Genomic DNA, 19,474 nt, shown 5'->3' with positions numbered 1-19,474 from the left:
GCACATTCACACATAAAGGAAAGATCTGGACGACAGCACAACAAACCAGAACTCAATGCATAGGGTTATACAGTTAGAATACAGTATTTCAACATGTTTTTTTTTTTTTACAAAGGTATGTATATGTTATAGGAAACAGGAAATAAAAATAACTGCACAGCAGTAAGAAAGTTAATTGTTGAGTATCGATAGTCGTTTTTCATACACAGAATCACGGGGCAGAAAACACCATTGGAACATATTGCGCTATACTCAATACTCTACATTTGTCACTTTGTCTCAAGACTAATTTAGGAATGCCAGACATTTTAGGAGAAAAACGTCTCAGGTTGGCCACTGCTTTACATTTGTTTATTTGGGCTGTTGCCATAGCCACCATAGTCCTACTATAAGCATACAACACAGACACCCAAAATAAATGCACACATTATATCTGCAACCACAGAAATGATTCTGAAATGTGTTTAGCCTGTTGACACGCAATGGCTGCCGCAGAGTTCTAGCATTTGACAGCAATAACATATCACACTCGCAAATACATTGCTGTGTCTTCTATAACTATAATCGTTTCGTTATACTCACCAATAGAACAATAAAAATGATATCATCGTCATATAAGGCACATGTTAAAGAAAGGCTTGCACTAAGCTTTTTCATCACTCTAGCAGACGTGGAATCTGCTGTGGTAAACAACAACAGCGTTAGAGGAGGATGCAGTCTGCAGTCTGCATGCAATTAAGATCAAAAACATCCCCCGCTGATGCCATTATGCTAAGTGACACTCCGTTCTGTGCTGAGTGGGCAGTGCAAGTGCAGCTTGGCCAGGTTGCCCGCTAGCTGCTTTGTACAAACCTCACTCTACCAAAGGCAGGAATATCATTAACATTCTGGGATCGGGAATGCAAACATCTAATCTGACACTTGACCACACATTGACTGACGGTCAAATTCAGGGAGCTTGTAAATAAAACAATCTGTAGTCAATGGTGTAAGAGAAAAATTTAAACCACCCCTGAACAAGGTGCAGGGTAACACATTTGAATTGGCAAAAATTATCCAATAAAACAATGATAAAATCAGAACAGGCAGCAACTCAACTATGGGCTATAGAATGCCATATCAAGGTGTATTGCAATTCATTATTATGTACAGTACCAGTCAAAAGTATGAACACACCTACTCATGCAAGGGTTTTCCTTTATTTTTTACTATTTTCTACATTAGTAGAATAATAGTGAAGACATCAACTATGAAATAACACATATGGAATCACATATTAACCAAAAAAGGGTTAAACAAATCAAAATATATTTTATACTTGAGATTCTTCAAAGTAACCACCCTTTCCCATGACAGCTTTGCTCACTCTTGGCATTCTCTCAACCAGCTTCACCCGGAATGCTTTTCCAACAGTCTCACTGCAGAATGCTGTGGTAGCCATGCTGGTTAAGTGTGCCTTAAATTCTAAATAAATCACTGACAGTATCACCAGCAAAGCACCCCCACACCATCACACCTCCTCCTCCATGCTTCACGGTGGGAACTACACATGCGGAGATCAACCGCTCACCTACTCTGTGTCTCACATAAACACGGCAGTTGGAACCAAAAAAATCTCACATTTGGACTCATCAGACCAAAGGACAGATTCCCACCGGTCTAATGTCCATTGCTCGTGTTTCTTGGGCTAAGCAAGTCTCTTCTTATTATTGGTGTCCTTTAGTAGTGGTTTCTTTGCAGCAATTAGACCATGAAGGCCTGAATCATGCAGTCTCCTCTGAACAATTGATGTTGAGATGTGTCTGTTACTTGAACTTTGTGAAGTGTTTATTTGGGCTGCAATTTCTGAGCCTAGTAACTCTAATGAACTTATCCTCTGCAGCAGAGGTAACTCTGGGTCTTCCTTTCCTGTGGTCGGTCCTCATGAGAGACAGTTTCATCATAGAGCTTCATAGTTTTGCACTAGAAGAAATTTTAAAAATTCTTGAAATGTTCCAGATTGACTGACCTTCATGTCTTAAAGTAATGATGGACTGTCATTTCTCTTTGATTATTTGAGCTGTTCTTGCCATAATATGGACTTGGTATTGTACCAAATAAGTCTATCTTCTGTATACCACCCCTACCATGACACAACACAACTGATTGGCTCAAAGGAGAGAAATTCCACAAATTAACCTTTAACAAGGCACACCTGTTCATTTAAATGTTGAACACTTTTGTGGTTACTACATGATTCCATAGATGTTATTTCTTAGTTTTGATGTCTTCACTATTATTCTACAATGAATAAAATAGTAAAAATAAAGAAAAACCCTGGAATGAGTAGGTGGGTCCAAACATTTGACTGGCACTGTACATAAATGAACCTGACTTGTGACACATCATACCAACAATGGCGCATGTGGTAAAAATCATTATTCATTTAAAAGTGTACGATTTCCATTCAGTAGAAGCTTACAAAATGGGATATTAATAGTAATTTGGCATAGAATAAGGAAACACAAAACACTATGAACAGCTTGTAACATTATGGTCATATTACTTAGTAAGTTAGCTACTATAATATATCTGCTGTCATATTATTTATATTTCCTTCTCAGTATATTTTCACTCAAGTACTAAAGTATTGCTGCTTCACTAGTGTAGATGAAATGGTAAACAACTAATTCTATATTCTATAAAGTAAAACACATGAATGGGAGATTAATGATATCCCAATGTCTCGTGTCTAAAAAAATGTTATGTTATTGCAGGATGTTTGCTTGACTGGCTACAGAGTAAAATGTAATTCGCCTGACTTAAAATGTCATTTAATGCTTTTCAAAATATATTAAATGATTTGGGAGATATTTAGCTTAAAAAAATCAAGCATTATAAACTGGAGGTCAAAACTAACTGAGGTTCCAGTAGAATGTGTGAGAATGTACTCCAACAAGGGGAAATAGCAGTGTTATGGATGTTTGAGTGTGAGTGCGTATTGGCAACCAAACCCTGCCATCGAGTTATGAAGCATGTGAATCAAAATAAAAATACAATTAAAACCGATAATTTGGAAAATCATTAGTCGGCCTGTCACTAGTAGGCCTGTCACTAGTAGGCCTGTCACTAGTAGGCCTGTCACTAGTAGGCCTGTCACTAGTAGGCCTGTCACAAGTCGGCCTGTCACTAGTAGGCCTGTCACAAGTCGGCCTGTCACTAGTAGGCCTGTCACTAGTAGGCCTGTCACTAGTAGGCCTGTCACAAGTCGGCCTGTCACTAGTAGGCCTGTCACAAGTCGACCTGTCACTAGTCGGCCTGTCACAAGTCGACCTGTCATTTTCAAGAAGTGTATAGTTAGCCTGACCATTTGGTCTGTGTAGAGGAGCTCAGTGGGAGAACGGGTTCCTGTGTGTCAGTGACTAGTTGAGATTAAAATAACAGATATGGCATCCCCCTCTGGCCTGACAGTAGGCATTCCGTGCGCACGCACGCACGCAGACGCACACACACACACACACACACACACACACAGGCTATAGAAACACAATACACACCACAAGGCAGTCCATTTTAAAAGATAATTTCTCCTTATAAAGCTTTCCGCATAAAGACTGCACAATAAAAAAAATATAATACAATTCTTACAACTTTTCTAGACAGGATGAAATTGAACATCTGATTATCTCCTTGTGCCAAGCAGTGTTCAACACAGGGGCTTATTTCCCAGGGCTGGCCACCTGTTCCATTGTGGGAACAGCCAGAGTAAGTGTTAAGGACCAATTATTTCTGTTTGGCAAGTGGACTTAAGTTAAGGCGTTCCTACAGGATGATGACATGTGTAACCCATCATCATCTCTCTGTCTTTGTTTCATTGGTCCTATTCTGTTCCACTCTGCAGACTCTGATCTGTCTTTATTTCATTGGTCCTATTCTGTTCCACTCTGCAGACTCTGATCTGTCTTTATTTCATTGGTCTATTCTGTTCCACTCTGCAGACTCTGATCTGTCCCACATTCTGGGCCTGCTGGGTTGAAGGTGTCAACATCAAGGCCTTGTGGACCCCTTTCTCTGTTTCTTTCTCCTCCGCCAGGATAAATAAGCCCCTGTGGACACTGGTGGCACGGTACCATCTCCCTCCATCCCTCCCTCTCCGTCTCCCTGGCTCCTCCAGTGGGTTAGAGGTCTGTCACTTTATTCTCAAGGGCGGCTGCTATCCGCTGAAGCCGCAGGGTGAGCTGTTTACTCTGGGCTGCCGGGTCCTCATCTAGGGACTGGATGATCTGTAGGGAGATGGGGAGAGAGGGAGGGGGAGAAGAGACAGAGAGGGGGAGACAGAGAGAGAAAGAGGGATTCAGAGTGAGAGAGAGATAGTGAGAGTGAGATAGTGAGAGTGAGAGAGAGACAGAGCGAGAGAGAGAGCGAGAGAGACAGAGCGAGAGAGAGAGACAGAGAGAGACAGAGCGAGAGAGAGAGCGAGAGCGAGAGAGTGAGAGTGAGTGAGAGAGCGAGAGAGTGAGAGAGCGAGAGAAAGAGACAGAGAGCGAGAGAGACAGAGAGAGAGCGAGAGACAGAGAGAGAGAGAGCGAGAGTGAGCGAGCGTGAGAGAGAGAGAGCGAGAGACAGAGAGAGCGCGAGAGAGAGAGACAGAGAGAGAGAGAGAGCGAGAGAGACAGAGAGACAGAGAGAGCGCGAGAGAGAGAGAGAGAGAGAGAGCGAGAGAGAGAGAGTGAGAGACAGAGAGAGCGCGAGAGAGAGAGAGCGCGAGAGAGAGAGAGCGCGAGAGAGAGAGAGCGCGAGAGAGAGAGAGCGCGAGAGAGAGAGCGAGAGAGAGCGAGAGCGAGAGAGAGCGAGAGCGCGAGAGAGAGAGAGCGAGAGAGAGCGAGAGAGAGCGAGAGAGAGAGAGAGAGAGTACTGTCATTAGATCACCAGTCAGGGCATACTGGACCACTGTTGGAACGACCACTCTAAGAAAAACAGCCATTTCATTGCTTCAAGTACTAAGGGAGGAAGCTTAAAAAATCAATTCCCTGAGCAATTTGCCATTTCAAGTAAACTACCACAGAACTACTTTCAATTAAAAGTCCTTGTAATTGCGCTAAAGATGGGTGAAGATGCTGTGGGAGCACTCTGCCTGGAATGTAAAGTGAATGGTCTCTTACCTCGTCGTAGTATTTGCTGGCGTACTGGTAGAGCTGATGCAGAGCCACTTGTGTGTTGAGTTTGTCTGTATGAGTCTGGAGGACACAACATTGGATTCAGAGATTCTTACAGGCAGGCTTGAGTCACACAATCTTAGAGCAGAATGAACTATGACTTGCAGTGGTCTATGACTAACTTTATAAAATGTTACGTTCACTAACATTTCAAATGGTGCACCACTAAGATAGATTAAGAGACCACTGCAAAATGATCCGTTTCTCTGGTTTTACTATTTATAAGTATGTGTTTGGGGAAAATTTACATTTTTATGCAATTCTACAAATTACTGACATTTCTCCCAAATTCCAAATAAAAACATTTAACATTTACATTTATTTGCCAGAAAATGACAACTGGTGAAAATAACAAAAAAGATGCAGTGTTGTCAGGTGTTGTCAGGCCTCGAATAATGCAAAGATAATAAGTTCATATTCATTTTAAATATTATACTAATGCATAGCAGGACAATGCTCCATGCCACACAGCCAGGTCAATCAAGGTGTGGATGGAGGACCACCAGATTAAGACCCTGTCATGGCCAGCCCAATCTCCAGACCTGAACCCCAATGAAAACCTCTGTGATCAAGAGGAAGATGAATGGTCACAAGCCATCAAACAAAGCCGAGCTGCTTGAATTTTTGCGCCAGGAATGGTATAATGTCACCCAACATCAATGTGAAAGACTGGTGGAGAACATGCCAAGACACATGAAAGCTGTGATGGAAAATCAGGGTTATTCCACCAAATATTGATTTGGTTAAAACATTAGTATTGTGTTTATTTATTTTTTGGCATTATTCGAGGCCTGACAACACTGCATCTTTTTTGTTATTTTCACCAGTTGTCATTTTCTGCAAATAAATGTTCTAAATGCCAATGTTTTTATTTGGAATTTGGAAGAAATGTTGTCAGTAGTTTATAGAATAAAACAGAAATGTTAATTTTCCCCAAACACACACCTGTAAATAGTAAAACTAGAGAAACTAATAATTTTGCAGTGGTCTCTTCATATTTTCCAGAGCTGTATTCTGTGTCCCAAATGGAACTCTATTCCCTGCATCAGTGGTTCCAACCAGGGGTACTTGGACTCGAGAAGACTCATGAGAACACAGACCTACTGTTAAAATGCACATGAGGGGTACTTCAGGGATACTCCGGGCAGAGTCAAATTCAGTTGGTGGTACGGTAACGGAAAAAGGTTGGGAACCACTGCTCTACATGATACACTACTTTTGACCAGCGCTCTATGGGTCCTGGTCAAAAGTAGTGCACTACATAGGGAATAGGGTGCCAATTGGGATGCCACCATAGATCGAGGGCAGAGAAAAAGGTTTTCCTTACCCGAGACACCTCTGCCAGATGAGTGTTCATGTCCTGGTCGCTGACTGATACCATCTGTCTGATGCCCTTGTAGTAACTAAACACAGACAGACAGACATGAGATCATAATCACTATACATTACATATTGACAGGCCTCTGCCGACAATGTACCAGCATTGTAGGCAAGAATCAAAATAAATGTATCAGTTCATTGAGAACTTCTGACGATACATACTCATCGACCATCTTCTTGTAGGTGGAGATCTCCTTTGCATAGAGTAGCTTGTTACTTGGAGAGTCCTGGTAGAGATAGGAGAGAATTTAACAATATGATAATCATAATACTGTTCTCTTATCTGTTACCTCACAGAGGTAAACAACTATCAAAAGATTTTGACCTCCTCATCACCTGCCTCCTCCCCCTCCCTCTCCTCCTCCTTCGGCTCCCTCTTCCTCCTCCCTATCTCCTCTTTCCTCCTCCCTTTCCTCTTCCTTCTGCTCCCTCCTCCTCCCTCTCTCTTCCTTCTCCCTCCTCCTCCCCCTGGACTCACTCGGCTGAGTTTGTGCTCTGTCTTGGTGCAGGCGTCCATGAAGGTCTGAGCGATGACGGACAGTGAGGCATCCACCACCTCTGTCACGTGGACGTCGAAGGTGAAGTGAGGGTTCTTCAGGATGTTCACCCAGAACCTCAGAGGCAAGCTGGTGGAGGAGAGAATAATTACTATCAGCTATCTATCTACTACAGTGTCAAAAGATCTGCCACACCAAATCATTTATTCATTTGCGATTGAATGTCATGTTTAGTATCACCAAGGTACTATTAGTGGTACATGTACAGCACTAGTAGTACTTCTATTAGTGGTACATGTACAGCACTAGTAGTACTTCTATTAGTGGTACATGTACAGCACTAGTAGTACTTCTATTAGTGGTACATGTACAGCACTAGTAGTACTTCTATTAGTGGTACATGTACAGCACTAGTAGTACTTCTATTAGTGGTACATGTACAGCACTAGTAGTACTTCTATTAGTGGTACATGTACAGCACTAGTAGTACTTCTATTAGTGGTACATGTACAGCACTAGTAGTACTTCTATTAGTGGTACATGTACAGCACTAGTAGTACTTCTATTAGTGGTACATGTACAGCACTAGTAGTACTTCTATTAGTGGTACATGTCAGGTTGACAACTCCTGACGGTTGACTTTCATTTTTTCACCATTCAGTGGAACACGTGCATCAGGCAAACTAATAAAACTTTCCATTTTTGAATACTCAATAGCTTCAAAACATAAGTAAACTAATAGGTCCATACAAATCCTCCAATAAAAGGTTGGTCCTGAATATCAAACAAGTCTAAAATAGGTTCAGAGTACTTCTCTGATTAGTTTAAAAGCTGGGCCGATTGAGACAGACTAACATATTAATTCATATTGGCTTGCAACACCTCCCGGGAGATTGAGAAAACAACGGCAAAAAAACAACAACAACAATGTGATATAATAGTACAATTAAATTAGCTGGGGACGTAATTACCATGTCTGTTTGTTGTTATGGTTGATACACACATTCATATTTAATCCAAGAGGTCTCGGTTGGTTTGATAAACAAAGCAAGCCATGTCGACTGACTGTGGTATAGCATAATGAAATAGCTCATCCCCCTTCCTCTCATTCTCACATCGCCACATCAATCACTGACATCTATATGCAACACGCTGTGTTGAATACTTGAGCTTTAACCAACTTGAAGTTAATTTATGTACTTAAATGCCTAGGGAGCACTCAGATTGAGAATACAGAGGAGATAGAAGTACTTTTATATTTGCATTCCGTATACTGATTACTTAGTCAGTGTGTTTCTTAGAGTGTCATCTCAGGAAGTGGGTTTGTGTGTGTGTGTGTACGTACGTACTTGTGTGTGCGTGTGTGCTTGCATATGTAGAAGTGTGTGTGGTTGTGTGTGTATGTACCTGTTGGTCTTCCAGATGTGTACGGTCTCCTCGTCCACGTTGTCATGTTTGAGGGCCTGCTCGTCCAGGAAGTCAAAGAAGTACTTGATGGCGGGTGGCACCACCGACCCGGAACACAAAACGCTGCGGAAGAAGTCATCCACAAACTGTTGCAGGGTTCCCTGGAATAACAGACACACCAACAGAAACACAGTGTGAGGCAGGGCAGAGAGGTAGAGAGACACCAAGTACCTCTGACCTGCGACCCAGTCAATAACACACTATGAAGACTGAATCTATCACATATTAGCACATAGCCATCCTCAAATAGATTTTCTTACGGAATAAATCTCAAAGATGAATTTTTTTACTGAAGGAAATGTAAAGGCTCGCACACATCGCAGCGAATGTGGATCTAGCGTTTGTCTGCCGATCGTTCAGCGTGCTGTGTTTCAGGGACCAACAGCTGTAGACGTCTGAGTGCCAACATTTAGGCAAATTGGTTGCCAAATTACGGGCGGCACTTTGTTCAAATGTGCTAAGTACTCTCGTCCAGCAAACGCTGTTAGTGTGTCTGAGCCTTAACTATAGTAAAACGTGGCAGGCCCACCTTGACAGAGAGCAGTCGTGTGAGATAGATCTCAGTGATGGCTTTGGTCATGGACTTGTCCTTCATGCTGCCCCTCTTGGACTTCATCTCATCCAGCTCATCAGGCCGAACCAGGTGGAACACCTTGTCATCCTCCAACAGGGCATTTCCTAGTGGAGACAAATTATACAAGTACTTTTCAGTAACACGTTTCTTAAAGCCTGCAGGTGTAGGTTATAATGCATTGTGAGACTTGTCATACGCATATTGTCTTATTATCATTTCCATGGTGAAGACTTACTCTCCTCTTGGTTATCCTGGTTCTGGTCATAGTTCTGTTGAGTGTGAAGAACTATGGACAGGACTAGAGTAGCATTGTCTCGCACCTGAAACCAACACAGACACAGGTCATCTGATTGGCAATGGGTCTCAGGACCTAATTCAGAATCCATGCCATTGATTAGACAGGGCCATTGACACATTTCTTGGGGCCTTTATTCGGCATTGTCCGTGGCATTTTTTCATTATTGATCCTGTAAATTAAAGTGGGGTTTTGGGGTGGGGCTCTGTTGGAGCAGGGGGGTTGGGGTGGGGTTGTTGCGGTAGGGTATCAGCAGCATTAGGGCTTCTCTCTGTGACATCTAATAGATCAGTCTGTGGAGGAACATCACTCACGTTGTAGTGGGCCAGCGTGTTGATGCGCCTCCACCTGCCCTCCTTCTGGGACGTCAGGTCCAGGTCTGACAGGATCTGCCCTGTGGAACCAGGACGCCACTCTGTGGCATAGGCAAGAACAGCAGCTCAGACCACCAGCCAACATGACTCACACTCAAATTCACATCCACCACCACTTCATTTACTAGTAGATGGTGCCAATTGTTTCAGGCTTGCTGATGTTAATGTATTCAAATGCAGTATCTTCGCAACACATGGTTTGGAATACTGACGATGTGTGTGTGAGTGCGTTCTCCTCTCACCCAGACTGACGCTGTCCACTTTGGGTCTCTGTGAGTAGGGCAGGTTCCTGTACACCGCCTCAATGATCTTTTCCTTCACCTGAGACACCGTGTCACAATTCAACACCTTGACGGGCGTCACGTCTGGCCCCTCCCCGTGCACCAGCACCTGCAGAGTCTGAGAGGAGGAACAGAGCCAACACTGTGAGGTCAGCTCGCTGAGGCAGCGTTACAGCGGCAACTACTGTAGGCAAGTGGTACTCTTTGACACCTGACAGGCACTGTCACCTTGTCCTGAGCTGACTATCCTGCAGCCACCGGCAGGGGACTCACTCCCCTCACTCTGACCAGGTGACACAGATCAATCAATTCAGACTGAATCCAAACAACTGCCCACTAGATAGGGAAACAATACATTATACAAAGGATATATTTGTAATTGAAGACTGTGTCATTTTGTTCTGTCATTCTTCTTTAACATAACCACAGGACGTGAGCTATTGCAACTGTACATGTGTATCATTTGATATTGTCCTTGGAAAATGAATTACCACAGGGTTTCTCTATATAGAGAGACTTAAAAGAAAATAGCTGAGATTGTATTATCTGGCATTAGCAAAACGATACAGTTAAACACTTCTAAGGTAGACTATACGTATACAGTGAGTCAGAACTTGAATTGCGTCAGTGTAGGTAGGAACATTATAAAATGACAGAAAGGTATTGAATTGCTAGTGAAGGAATAGCATAAAAATATCAATATGGTTCATGGAAGCGACACATATCATTGAGATCAGGGCAGTCAGTGAAAAGTCTGTCTGAACAGACTCAGAAGAACTCAATAACGCAATAGCAGCAGCTGTCAGCGAGGTGAGATGCCAGCGAGCTTGCGTGCTGGAGTAACCGTGGTAACGGGTTGGTGTAACTCACCAGGACACAGTACTCCACGTCGTCTCCAAGCAGGCCCGTGTCGTTCAGGGTGTACTTGGCCTTCTTCACTCTGGCGTCTACTGGACCCTTCTCTGTCTGATGCTTGATGGCCCTGAACAGCTTGTACAGGGGTTCCCCTGCTGAGTCCTGACGACCACACACAGAGACACAGTACAATCAGAACTCTCTGGCACTCTACTTTGACCTTGGCCATGCTGTAGTTAAAATATAAAGGCTATGAAATGTCAACAAAATATTGCTTCTCTTAACTCAGGTAGGCTCCTTGAACACATGCAAGCACATACCCTTACGGAAAGATAACATAAAGTGTTCCAAAAACACATGTTTTCATGGGATCATGTGATCTTATGTGAAGTTAACATGATAACGTGACAACATGTAAAGCAACATGTGATAACATGAAACTACACGGAAAAACGTGATCCCGTTTTCACATGATTTCACGTGACATCGAGATCTTTCTGTAATGGCACACTTTACAGTTTAACAATGTACGTGACATATCAAAAACATACTGAATCAAGGAGTGTCATATCATCACCTTGAGGAACTGGTAAAGACAGATGGACATCCAATTACACAGCATCCTCTCCACCACTGTCTCTGACCTACAGAAGACAAAACACAGGAGTGACTGACACATCTCATCATACTGTCTCTGACCTACAGAAGACAAAACACAGGAGTGACTGACACATCTCAACATACTGTCTCTGACCTACAGAAGATAAAACACAGGAGTGACTGACACATCTCATCATACTGTCTCTGACCTACAGAAGACAAAACACAGGAGTGACTGACACATCTCATCATACTGTCTCTGACCTACAGAAGATAAAACACAGGAGTGACTGACACATCTCATCATACTGTTTCTGAACAACAGTTCAAAACACAGGAGTGACTGACACATCTCATCATACTGTCTCTGACCTACAGAAGACAAAACACAGGAGTGACTGACACATCTCATCATACTGTCTTTGACCTACAGAAGACAAAACACAGGAGTGACTGACACATCTCATCATACTGTTTCTGACCTACAGAAGACAAAACACAGGAGTGACTGACACATCTCATCATACTGTTTCTGACCTACAGAAGACAAAACACAGGAGTGACTGACACATCTCATCATACTGTTTCTGAACAACAGTTCAAAACACAGGAGTGACTGACACATCTCAACATACTGTCTCTGACCTACAGAAGATAAAACACAGGAGTGACTGACACATCTCATCATACTGTTTCTGAACAACAGTTCAAAACACAGGAGTGACTGACACATCTCATCATACTGTCTCTGACCTACAGAAGACAAAACACAGGAGTGACTGACACATCTCATCATACTGTCTTTGACCTACAGAAGACAAAACACAGGAGTGACTGACACATCTCATCATACTGTTTCTGACCTACAGAAGACAAAACACAGGAGTGACTGACACATCTCATCATACTGTTTCTGACCTACAGAAGACAAAACACAGGAGTGACTGACACATCTCATCATACTGTCTGACCTACAGAAGATAAAACACAGGAGTGACTGACACATCTCATCATACTGTCTCTGACCTACAGAAGACAAAACACAGGAGTGACTGACACATCTCATCATACTGTCTCTGACCTACAGAAGATAAAACACAGGAGTGACTGACACATCTCATCATACTGTTTCTGAACAACAGTTCAAAACACAGGAGTGACTGACACATCTCAACATACTGTCTCTGACCTACAGAAGACAAAACACAGGAGTGACTGACACATCTCATCATACTGTCTCTGACCTACAGAAGATAAAACACAGGAGTGACTGACACATCTCATCATACTGTTTCTGAACAACAGTTCAAAACACAGGAGTGACTGACACATCTCACAATACTAATACAAAGCAAAATTTAGAATGAACTACTGTAGAACTCCTCTCCATTCACAGGGCCCATTGTTAGGCATTAGCACATCCAACTAACAGTCATGTGTATCTGGATGTTAGGACAATGGACTAATCAACATAATGAGCTCCTTTATAGGGAATAACTACACACATTTTACTGTTGAACAGCCAGTTGAACACTGCTGAGCACAGTTGACAGTTCACATTACACAACCACTCAGTGGGAATAGACAACTGAGCTCTGTTCAGGAACCTGTCACTACTGTGGACTGGAGATAGCCTACAATACCATACCAGAGTCAATATTAGAGTGGGAGACATTGAGAAGACACAGGTTAGTTGGAGTAATGGATTACAGCCAAAATCTGCACCGAGCTAAAGGCTAGAGCTGCCACTTTCAAGGAGCAGGACACTAATCTGGACGCTTATAAGACAATCCGTTATGCCCTCAGACGAACCATCAAACAGCCAAAGCATCAACATAGGATTAAGATTGAATCCTACTACACCGGCTCCGACGCTCGTCGGGCTTGCAGACGGATTACCAGGACGTGTACTCAGAGCAAGCCCGGACCAACTGGCAAGCGTTTTCACTGACATGTTCAACCTCTCCCTGATCGAGTCTGTAATACCTACATGTTTCAAGCAGACCACCATAGTCCATATGCCCAAGAACGCCAAGGAAACCTGTCTAAATGACTACTGCCCCGTAGCACCCACGTCGGTAGCCATGAAGTGCTTGGAAAGGCAGGTTATGGCTCACATCAACACCATCATCCCGGAAACCCTACACCCACTCCAATTTGCATACCATCCCAACAGATCCATAGATGACGCAATCTCAATTGAACTCCACACTACCCTTTCCCACCTGGACAAAAGGAACACTTGTGTGAGAATGCTATTCATTGACTACAGCTCAGCTCATCACTAAGCTAAGGATCCTGGGACTAAACACATTTCTCTGCAACTGGATCCTGGACTTCCTGACGGGCCGCCCACAGGTGATAAGGGTAGGTAACAACACATCTGCGCCTCCCGGGTGGCGCAGTGGTTAAGGAGACTCTGGGTTCGCGCCCAGGCTCTGTCGTAACCGGCCGTGACCGGGAGGTCCGTGGGGCGATGCACAATTGGCATAACGTCGTCCGGGTTAGGGAGGGGTTGGTCGGTAGGGATATCCTTGTCTCATCGCGCACCAGCGACTCCTGTGGCGGGCCGAGTGCAGTGCACGCTAACCAAGGTTGCCAGGTGCACAAAGTCTTCTCCTGTACTCCCTGTTCACCCACGACTGTGTGGCCAAGCACTACTCTAACGCCATCATTAAGTTTGCTGACGACACAACGTTGGTAGGCCTGACTACTGAAAATAATGACACAGCCTATAGGGAGGAGGTCAGTGGCAGTGTGGTGCCAGGACAACAACCTCACCCTCAACATGAGCAAGACAAAGGAGCTGATCGTGGACTACAAGAAAAGGAGGGCTGAACACATTCACATCGACGGTGCTGTAGTGGTTCAAGTTCTTTGGTGTCTACATAACCAACAAACTATCATGGTCCAAACACACCAACACAGTTGTGAAGAGGCCACAACAACGCCTATTCCCCCTCAGGAGACTAAAAAGGTTTGGCATGGGTCCTCAGATCCTCAAAGAGTTCTACAGCTGCACCACCGAGAGCATCCTGACTAATTGCATCATTGCCTGGAATGGTAAGTGCTCGGCATCTGACTGTAAAGCGCTACAGAGTGTCGTCGGTACGGCACAGTACATCACCTCTATACTAGGTGGTGTCAGAGGAAGGCCTAAAAAATTGTGAAAGACTCCAGTTATACAAGTCATACAGTTCTCTCTGCTACCGCATGGCAAGTGGTACAGTAGCACCAAGTCTAGGCCCAAAAGGCTCCTTAACAGCTTCTACCCCCAAGCCATAAGACTGCTGAACAATTAATCAAATGTCTATCCGGACTATTTGCATTGACCCCCCCCCCCCTCTTTTTTTTTTTTTTACACTGCTGCTACTCACTGTTATTATCTATGCATAGCCACTTTACCCCTACATGTATAATACCGGTCAAAACTTTTAGAGCACCGACTCATTCAATGGTTAACAATCATTTGTACTATTTTCTACATTGTAGAATAATAGTGAAGTTATGAAATAATACATGAAATAATACAAAACTATGAAATAGTACATAAGGAATCATGTAGTAACCAAAAAAGTGTTAAACAAATCAAAATATATTTTATAATTGAGATTCTTCAAAGTAGCCACGCTTTGCCTTGATAACAGCTTTGCACACTCTTGGCATTATCTCAACCAGCTTCATGAGGTAGTCACCTGAAATGCATTTAATTTAACAGGTGTGACTTGTTAAACGTTAATTTGTGTAATTTCTTAATGCGTTTGAGCCAATCAGTTGTGTTGTGACAAGGTAGGGGGCATATACAGAAGATACATTTTGGTAAAAGACCAAGTCCATATTATTGCAAGAACAGCTCAAATAAGCAAAGAGAAATTACAGTCCATCATTACTTTAATACATGAAGGTCAGTCAATCTGGAACATTTCAAGAACTTTCAAGTTTCTTAAGTGCAGTCGCAAAAACCATCAAGCGCTATAATGAAACTGGCTCTCATGAGGACAGCCACAGGAATTGAAGACCCAGAGTTACCTCTGCTGCAGAGGATAAGTTCATTAGAGTTACCAGCCTCAGAAATTGCAGCCCAAATAAATGCTTCACAGAGTTCAAGTAACAGACACATCTCAACATCAACTGTTCAGAGGAGACTGTATGAATCAGGCCTTCATAGTTCGAATTGCTGCAAAGAAACTAAAGGACACCAATAAGAAGAAGATACTTGCTTGGAACAAGAAACACAAGCAATGGACATTAGACCAGTGGAAATTTGTCCTTTGGTCTGGAATCCAAATTGGAGAATTTTGGTTCCAACCGCTGTGTCTTTGTGAGATGCGTTGTGGGTGAACAGATGATCTCTGCATGTGTATTTCCCACCGTAAAGCATGGTGGAGGAGGTATGATGGTGTGGGGGTGCTTTGCTTGTGACACTGTCTGTGATTTTTTTCGAATTCAAGCCACACCTAACCAGCATGGCTACCACAGCATTCTGCAGTGATACGCCATCCCATCTGGTTTGCGCTTAGTGGGACTATAATTTGTTTTTCAACAGGACACACCTCCAGGCTATGTAAGGGCTATTTGACCAAGAAGGAGAGTGATGAAGTGCTGCATGGCCTTCACAATCCCCCGACCTCAACCAAATTGAGATGGTTTGGGATGAGTCGGACCGCAGAGTGAAGGAAAAGCAGCCAACAAGTGCTCAGCATATCTGGGAACTCCTTCAAGACTGTTGGAAAAGCATTCCTCATGAAGCTGGTGTGGGAGAATGCCAAGAGTGTGCAAAGCTGTCATCAAGACCAATGTTGGCTATTTGAAGAATCTCAAATATAAAATATATTTTGATTTGTTAAACACTTTTTTGGTTACTACATGATTCCATATGTGTTATTTCATAGTTTGATGTCTTCACTATTATTCTACAGTGTAGAAATAAAGAAAAACCCTTGAATGAGTAGGTGTTCTAAAACTTTTGACCGGTCGTGTACATATTACCTCAATTACCTCAACAAACCTGTACCCCCCCACAACCTGTACCCCTCCCACAGCCTGTACCCCCATGCAACCTGTACCCCCGCCCACACATCCTGTATATAGCCTTGTTATTGTTATTTTATTTTGTTACTTTTTAAAAACTTATGTTAATTTAGTAAATATTTTCTTAACTCTATTTTTCTTAAAACTGCCTTGCTGGTTAAGGGTTTGTAAGTAAGCATTTCATGGTAAGGTCTACACCTGTTGTATACCTATCTTGATCTAAGATAGGCAGAGTTACCAGAACTAAATCTAAGACGGGTAGAGCTACCAGAACTAAATCTAAGCTAGGTAGAGCCACCAGAACTAAATCTAAGATAGGTAGAGCCACCAGAACTAAATCTAAGATAAGTAGAGCTACCAGAACTAAATCTAAGATAGGTAGAGCTACCAGAACTAAATATAATATAGGTAGAGCTACCTGAACTAAAAATCTATGATAGGTAGAGCTACCAGAACTAAATCTACGATAGGTAGAGCTACCAGAACTAAATCTAAGATAGGTAGAGCTACCAGAACTAAATCTACGATAGGTAGAACTACCAGAACTACTTTGAGGAATGGTAGCTACTGTAAGTGACAGCGGTTGGTGGTCCCAACCTGCGCAGCATGAGTTTGGGGTTCTTGCTGTCGACATAGTTCCCCATGAGTTCCAGCAGCAGGGTCCTCATGATGTCTGTGTAGTACTCCAGCTTCCCATGCAGAGCCACCGTCAGCAGGGATGCAAAGTACACCTTGGCCCGGGCGTTGAAGTCTGGACGTCCTTCCAAGGTCTTGATGAACTACTCACACAGTGGAGTTTAACAGAATATGCAGTTAATGGTAATCCAGTTAACATAAACTGTGGATAAATATTTAACTGTAAACAATGGAAGGGAGATTGCAATAATCTGAAATAGCCATCTCTCCATGTCTCCTTTACTTCTTCTGCCCTAATAGGGTTTTAGATGAAGGAAAGGAGACAAAAGAGCCAGCCATAGATGCACCATTACAAAGACAGTTAAGTGGTCTGAAGGGGCTTTACATTGATGAGAAAGGTCTTGGAGTTAAGCAGGTTAGAGAACTGGTTGAGGGCCTGGCCCACGATGGCCTTCCGTGCCTCAGGGATGTCCAGCTTGCCCGTGATCATCACATCATTGGCCCCGTCCTTGGAGGGCAGGAAGAAGACGCGGTCCGTGTAGGTCTTATAGTCCAGGAAGGGGATTCGCCCCTCGCTCAGTTCGTTGGTATGGTCCTCCATCTCTATCATCAGGTCTGGGAAGGCAAAGGACAAACGTCTGAGTACCTTGAACATGTTCTCATCCTGAGACTTTTAAGCAACACAAACATAAACTACCATATTCGTTACTTTAAATCATGTCTTGATGAAGATACATAGATGTATGGATGTGTAGATGAAGTATGTAATATGAGGTTTAATGAAGTGTAATGAAGACCCTTGGTGGCCTTAGACAATTATGCTTGACAGCTGTGGTTATAATGTAGTACCTGTGAACTCTTTCTTGCAGCGGTCTCGTACACTCTCCTCCAAATTCTCCAGTTGGTGTTTCACCTTCTCATACTCTCTTTCAGCCTGCTGGCTCTTCCTCCTGTGCACACAACACAATCATTAACATGGGCAGAGCAATGAACAGAGACAAAAACCGACACCAACATGAACACTAACTCATGTAACATTGTACATTTGTGTGTATTGCGCACCATTTGGCTGGCTTGGATCCCTTGACACCAAATGAAGTTGTCACCCCCACATCCATGGAGAAAGGTGGTATGGTGTACTGTCCTGTATGTTGGTAATGGAGAAAGGTGGTATGGTGTAACTGTCCTGTATGTTGGTTATCTAGCCTAAAGGTGGAACTGTATGGTGTAACTGTCCTGTATTCATTCTGGTTATCTAGCCTAAAGGTGGAACTGTATGGTGTAACTGTCCTGTATTCATTCTGGTTATCTAGCCTTAAGGTGGAATGGTGTAACTGTCCTGTATTCTGGTTATCTAGCCTAAAGGTGGAACTGTATGGTGTAACTGTCCTGTATTCTGGTTATCTAGCCTTAAGGTTGAACTGTATGGTGTAACTGTCCTGTATTCTGGTTATCTAGCCTTAAGGTGGTATGGTGTAACTGTCCTGTATGTTGGTTATCTAGCCTTAAGGTGGTATGGTGTAACTGTCCTGTATTCTGGTTATCTAGCCTTAAGGTGGAATGGTGTAACTGTCCTGTATGTTGGTTATCTAGCCTAAAGGTGTAACTGTATGGTGTAACTGTCCTGTATGTTGGTTATCTAGCCTAAAGGTTGAACTGTATGGTGTAACTGTCCTGTATTCTGGTTATCTAGCCTTAAGGTGGTATGGTGTAACTGTCCTGTATTCTGGTTATCTAGCCTAAAGGTTGAACTGTATGGTGTAACTGACCTGTATTCTGGTTATCTAGCCTTAAGGTGGTATGGTGTAACTGTCCTGTATTCTGGTTATCTAGCCTAAAGGTGGTATGGTGTAACTGTCCTGTATTCTGGTTATCTAGCCTTAAGGTGGTATGGTGTAACTGTCCTGTATTCTGGTTATCTAGCCTTAAGGTGGTATGGTGTAACTGTCCTGTATTCTGGTTATCTAGCCTTAAGGTGGTATGGTGTAACTGTCCTGTATGTTGGTTATCTAGCCTTAAGGTGGTATGGTGTAGCTGTCCTGTATTCTGGTTATGTAGCCTTAAGGTTGAACTGTATGGTGTAACTGTCCTGTATTCTGGTTATCTAGCCTTAAGGTGGTATGGTGTAACTGTCCTGTATTATGGTTATCTAGCCTTAAGGTGGTATGGTGTAACTGTCCTGTATTCTGGTTATCTAGCCTTAAGGTGGTATGGTGTAGCTGTCCTGTATTCTGGTTATGTAGCCTTAAGGTTGAACTGTATGGTGTAACTGTCCTGTATTCTGGTTAT

The 19,474-nt window shown here is 43.1% G+C and overlaps 1 protein-coding gene across 2 annotated transcripts in view; it reads right to left on the bottom strand.

The window, feature by feature from the left end:
* Positions 1-334: 334 nt before the first annotated feature.
* LOC110522748 (plexin-B2) overlaps positions 335-19,474 on the bottom strand; it is a 245,207-nt gene continuing 226,067 nt past the window's right edge. For both annotated transcript variants that reach the window (XM_036968737.2, XM_036968738.2), the window contains exons 23-37: positions 18,035-18,135; positions 17,571-17,800; positions 17,147-17,328; positions 11,496-11,562; positions 10,934-11,080; positions 10,025-10,181; positions 9,723-9,823; positions 9,349-9,433; positions 9,069-9,217; positions 8,480-8,640; positions 7,054-7,201; positions 6,738-6,802; positions 6,523-6,598; positions 5,142-5,216; positions 335-4,262 (exon numbers count right to left, since the gene is read on the bottom strand). In XM_036968737.2, the coding sequence (XP_036824632.2) occupies positions 4,158-4,262; positions 5,142-5,216; positions 6,523-6,598; positions 6,738-6,802; positions 7,054-7,201; positions 8,480-8,640; positions 9,069-9,217; positions 9,349-9,433; positions 9,723-9,823; positions 10,025-10,181; positions 10,934-11,080; positions 11,496-11,562; positions 17,147-17,328; positions 17,571-17,800; positions 18,035-18,135 (1,849 nt within the window). In that variant the 3' untranslated portion in view covers positions 335-4,157. The remainder of the gene's footprint in view (positions 4,263-5,141; positions 5,217-6,522; positions 6,599-6,737; positions 6,803-7,053; positions 7,202-8,479; positions 8,641-9,068; positions 9,218-9,348; positions 9,434-9,722; positions 9,824-10,024; positions 10,182-10,933; positions 11,081-11,495; positions 11,563-17,146; positions 17,329-17,570; positions 17,801-18,034; positions 18,136-19,474) is intronic.

Source organism: Oncorhynchus mykiss, chromosome 4 (genome assembly GCF_057628025.1).
Source record: "Oncorhynchus mykiss isolate SJ-2025 chromosome 4, ASM5762802v1, whole genome shotgun sequence".
NCBI lineage: Eukaryota > Metazoa > Chordata > Actinopteri > Salmoniformes > Salmonidae > Oncorhynchus > Oncorhynchus mykiss.
Note: the sequence above shows the minus strand (reverse complement) of the source record. Positions and strands in the feature narration are given on the sequence as shown.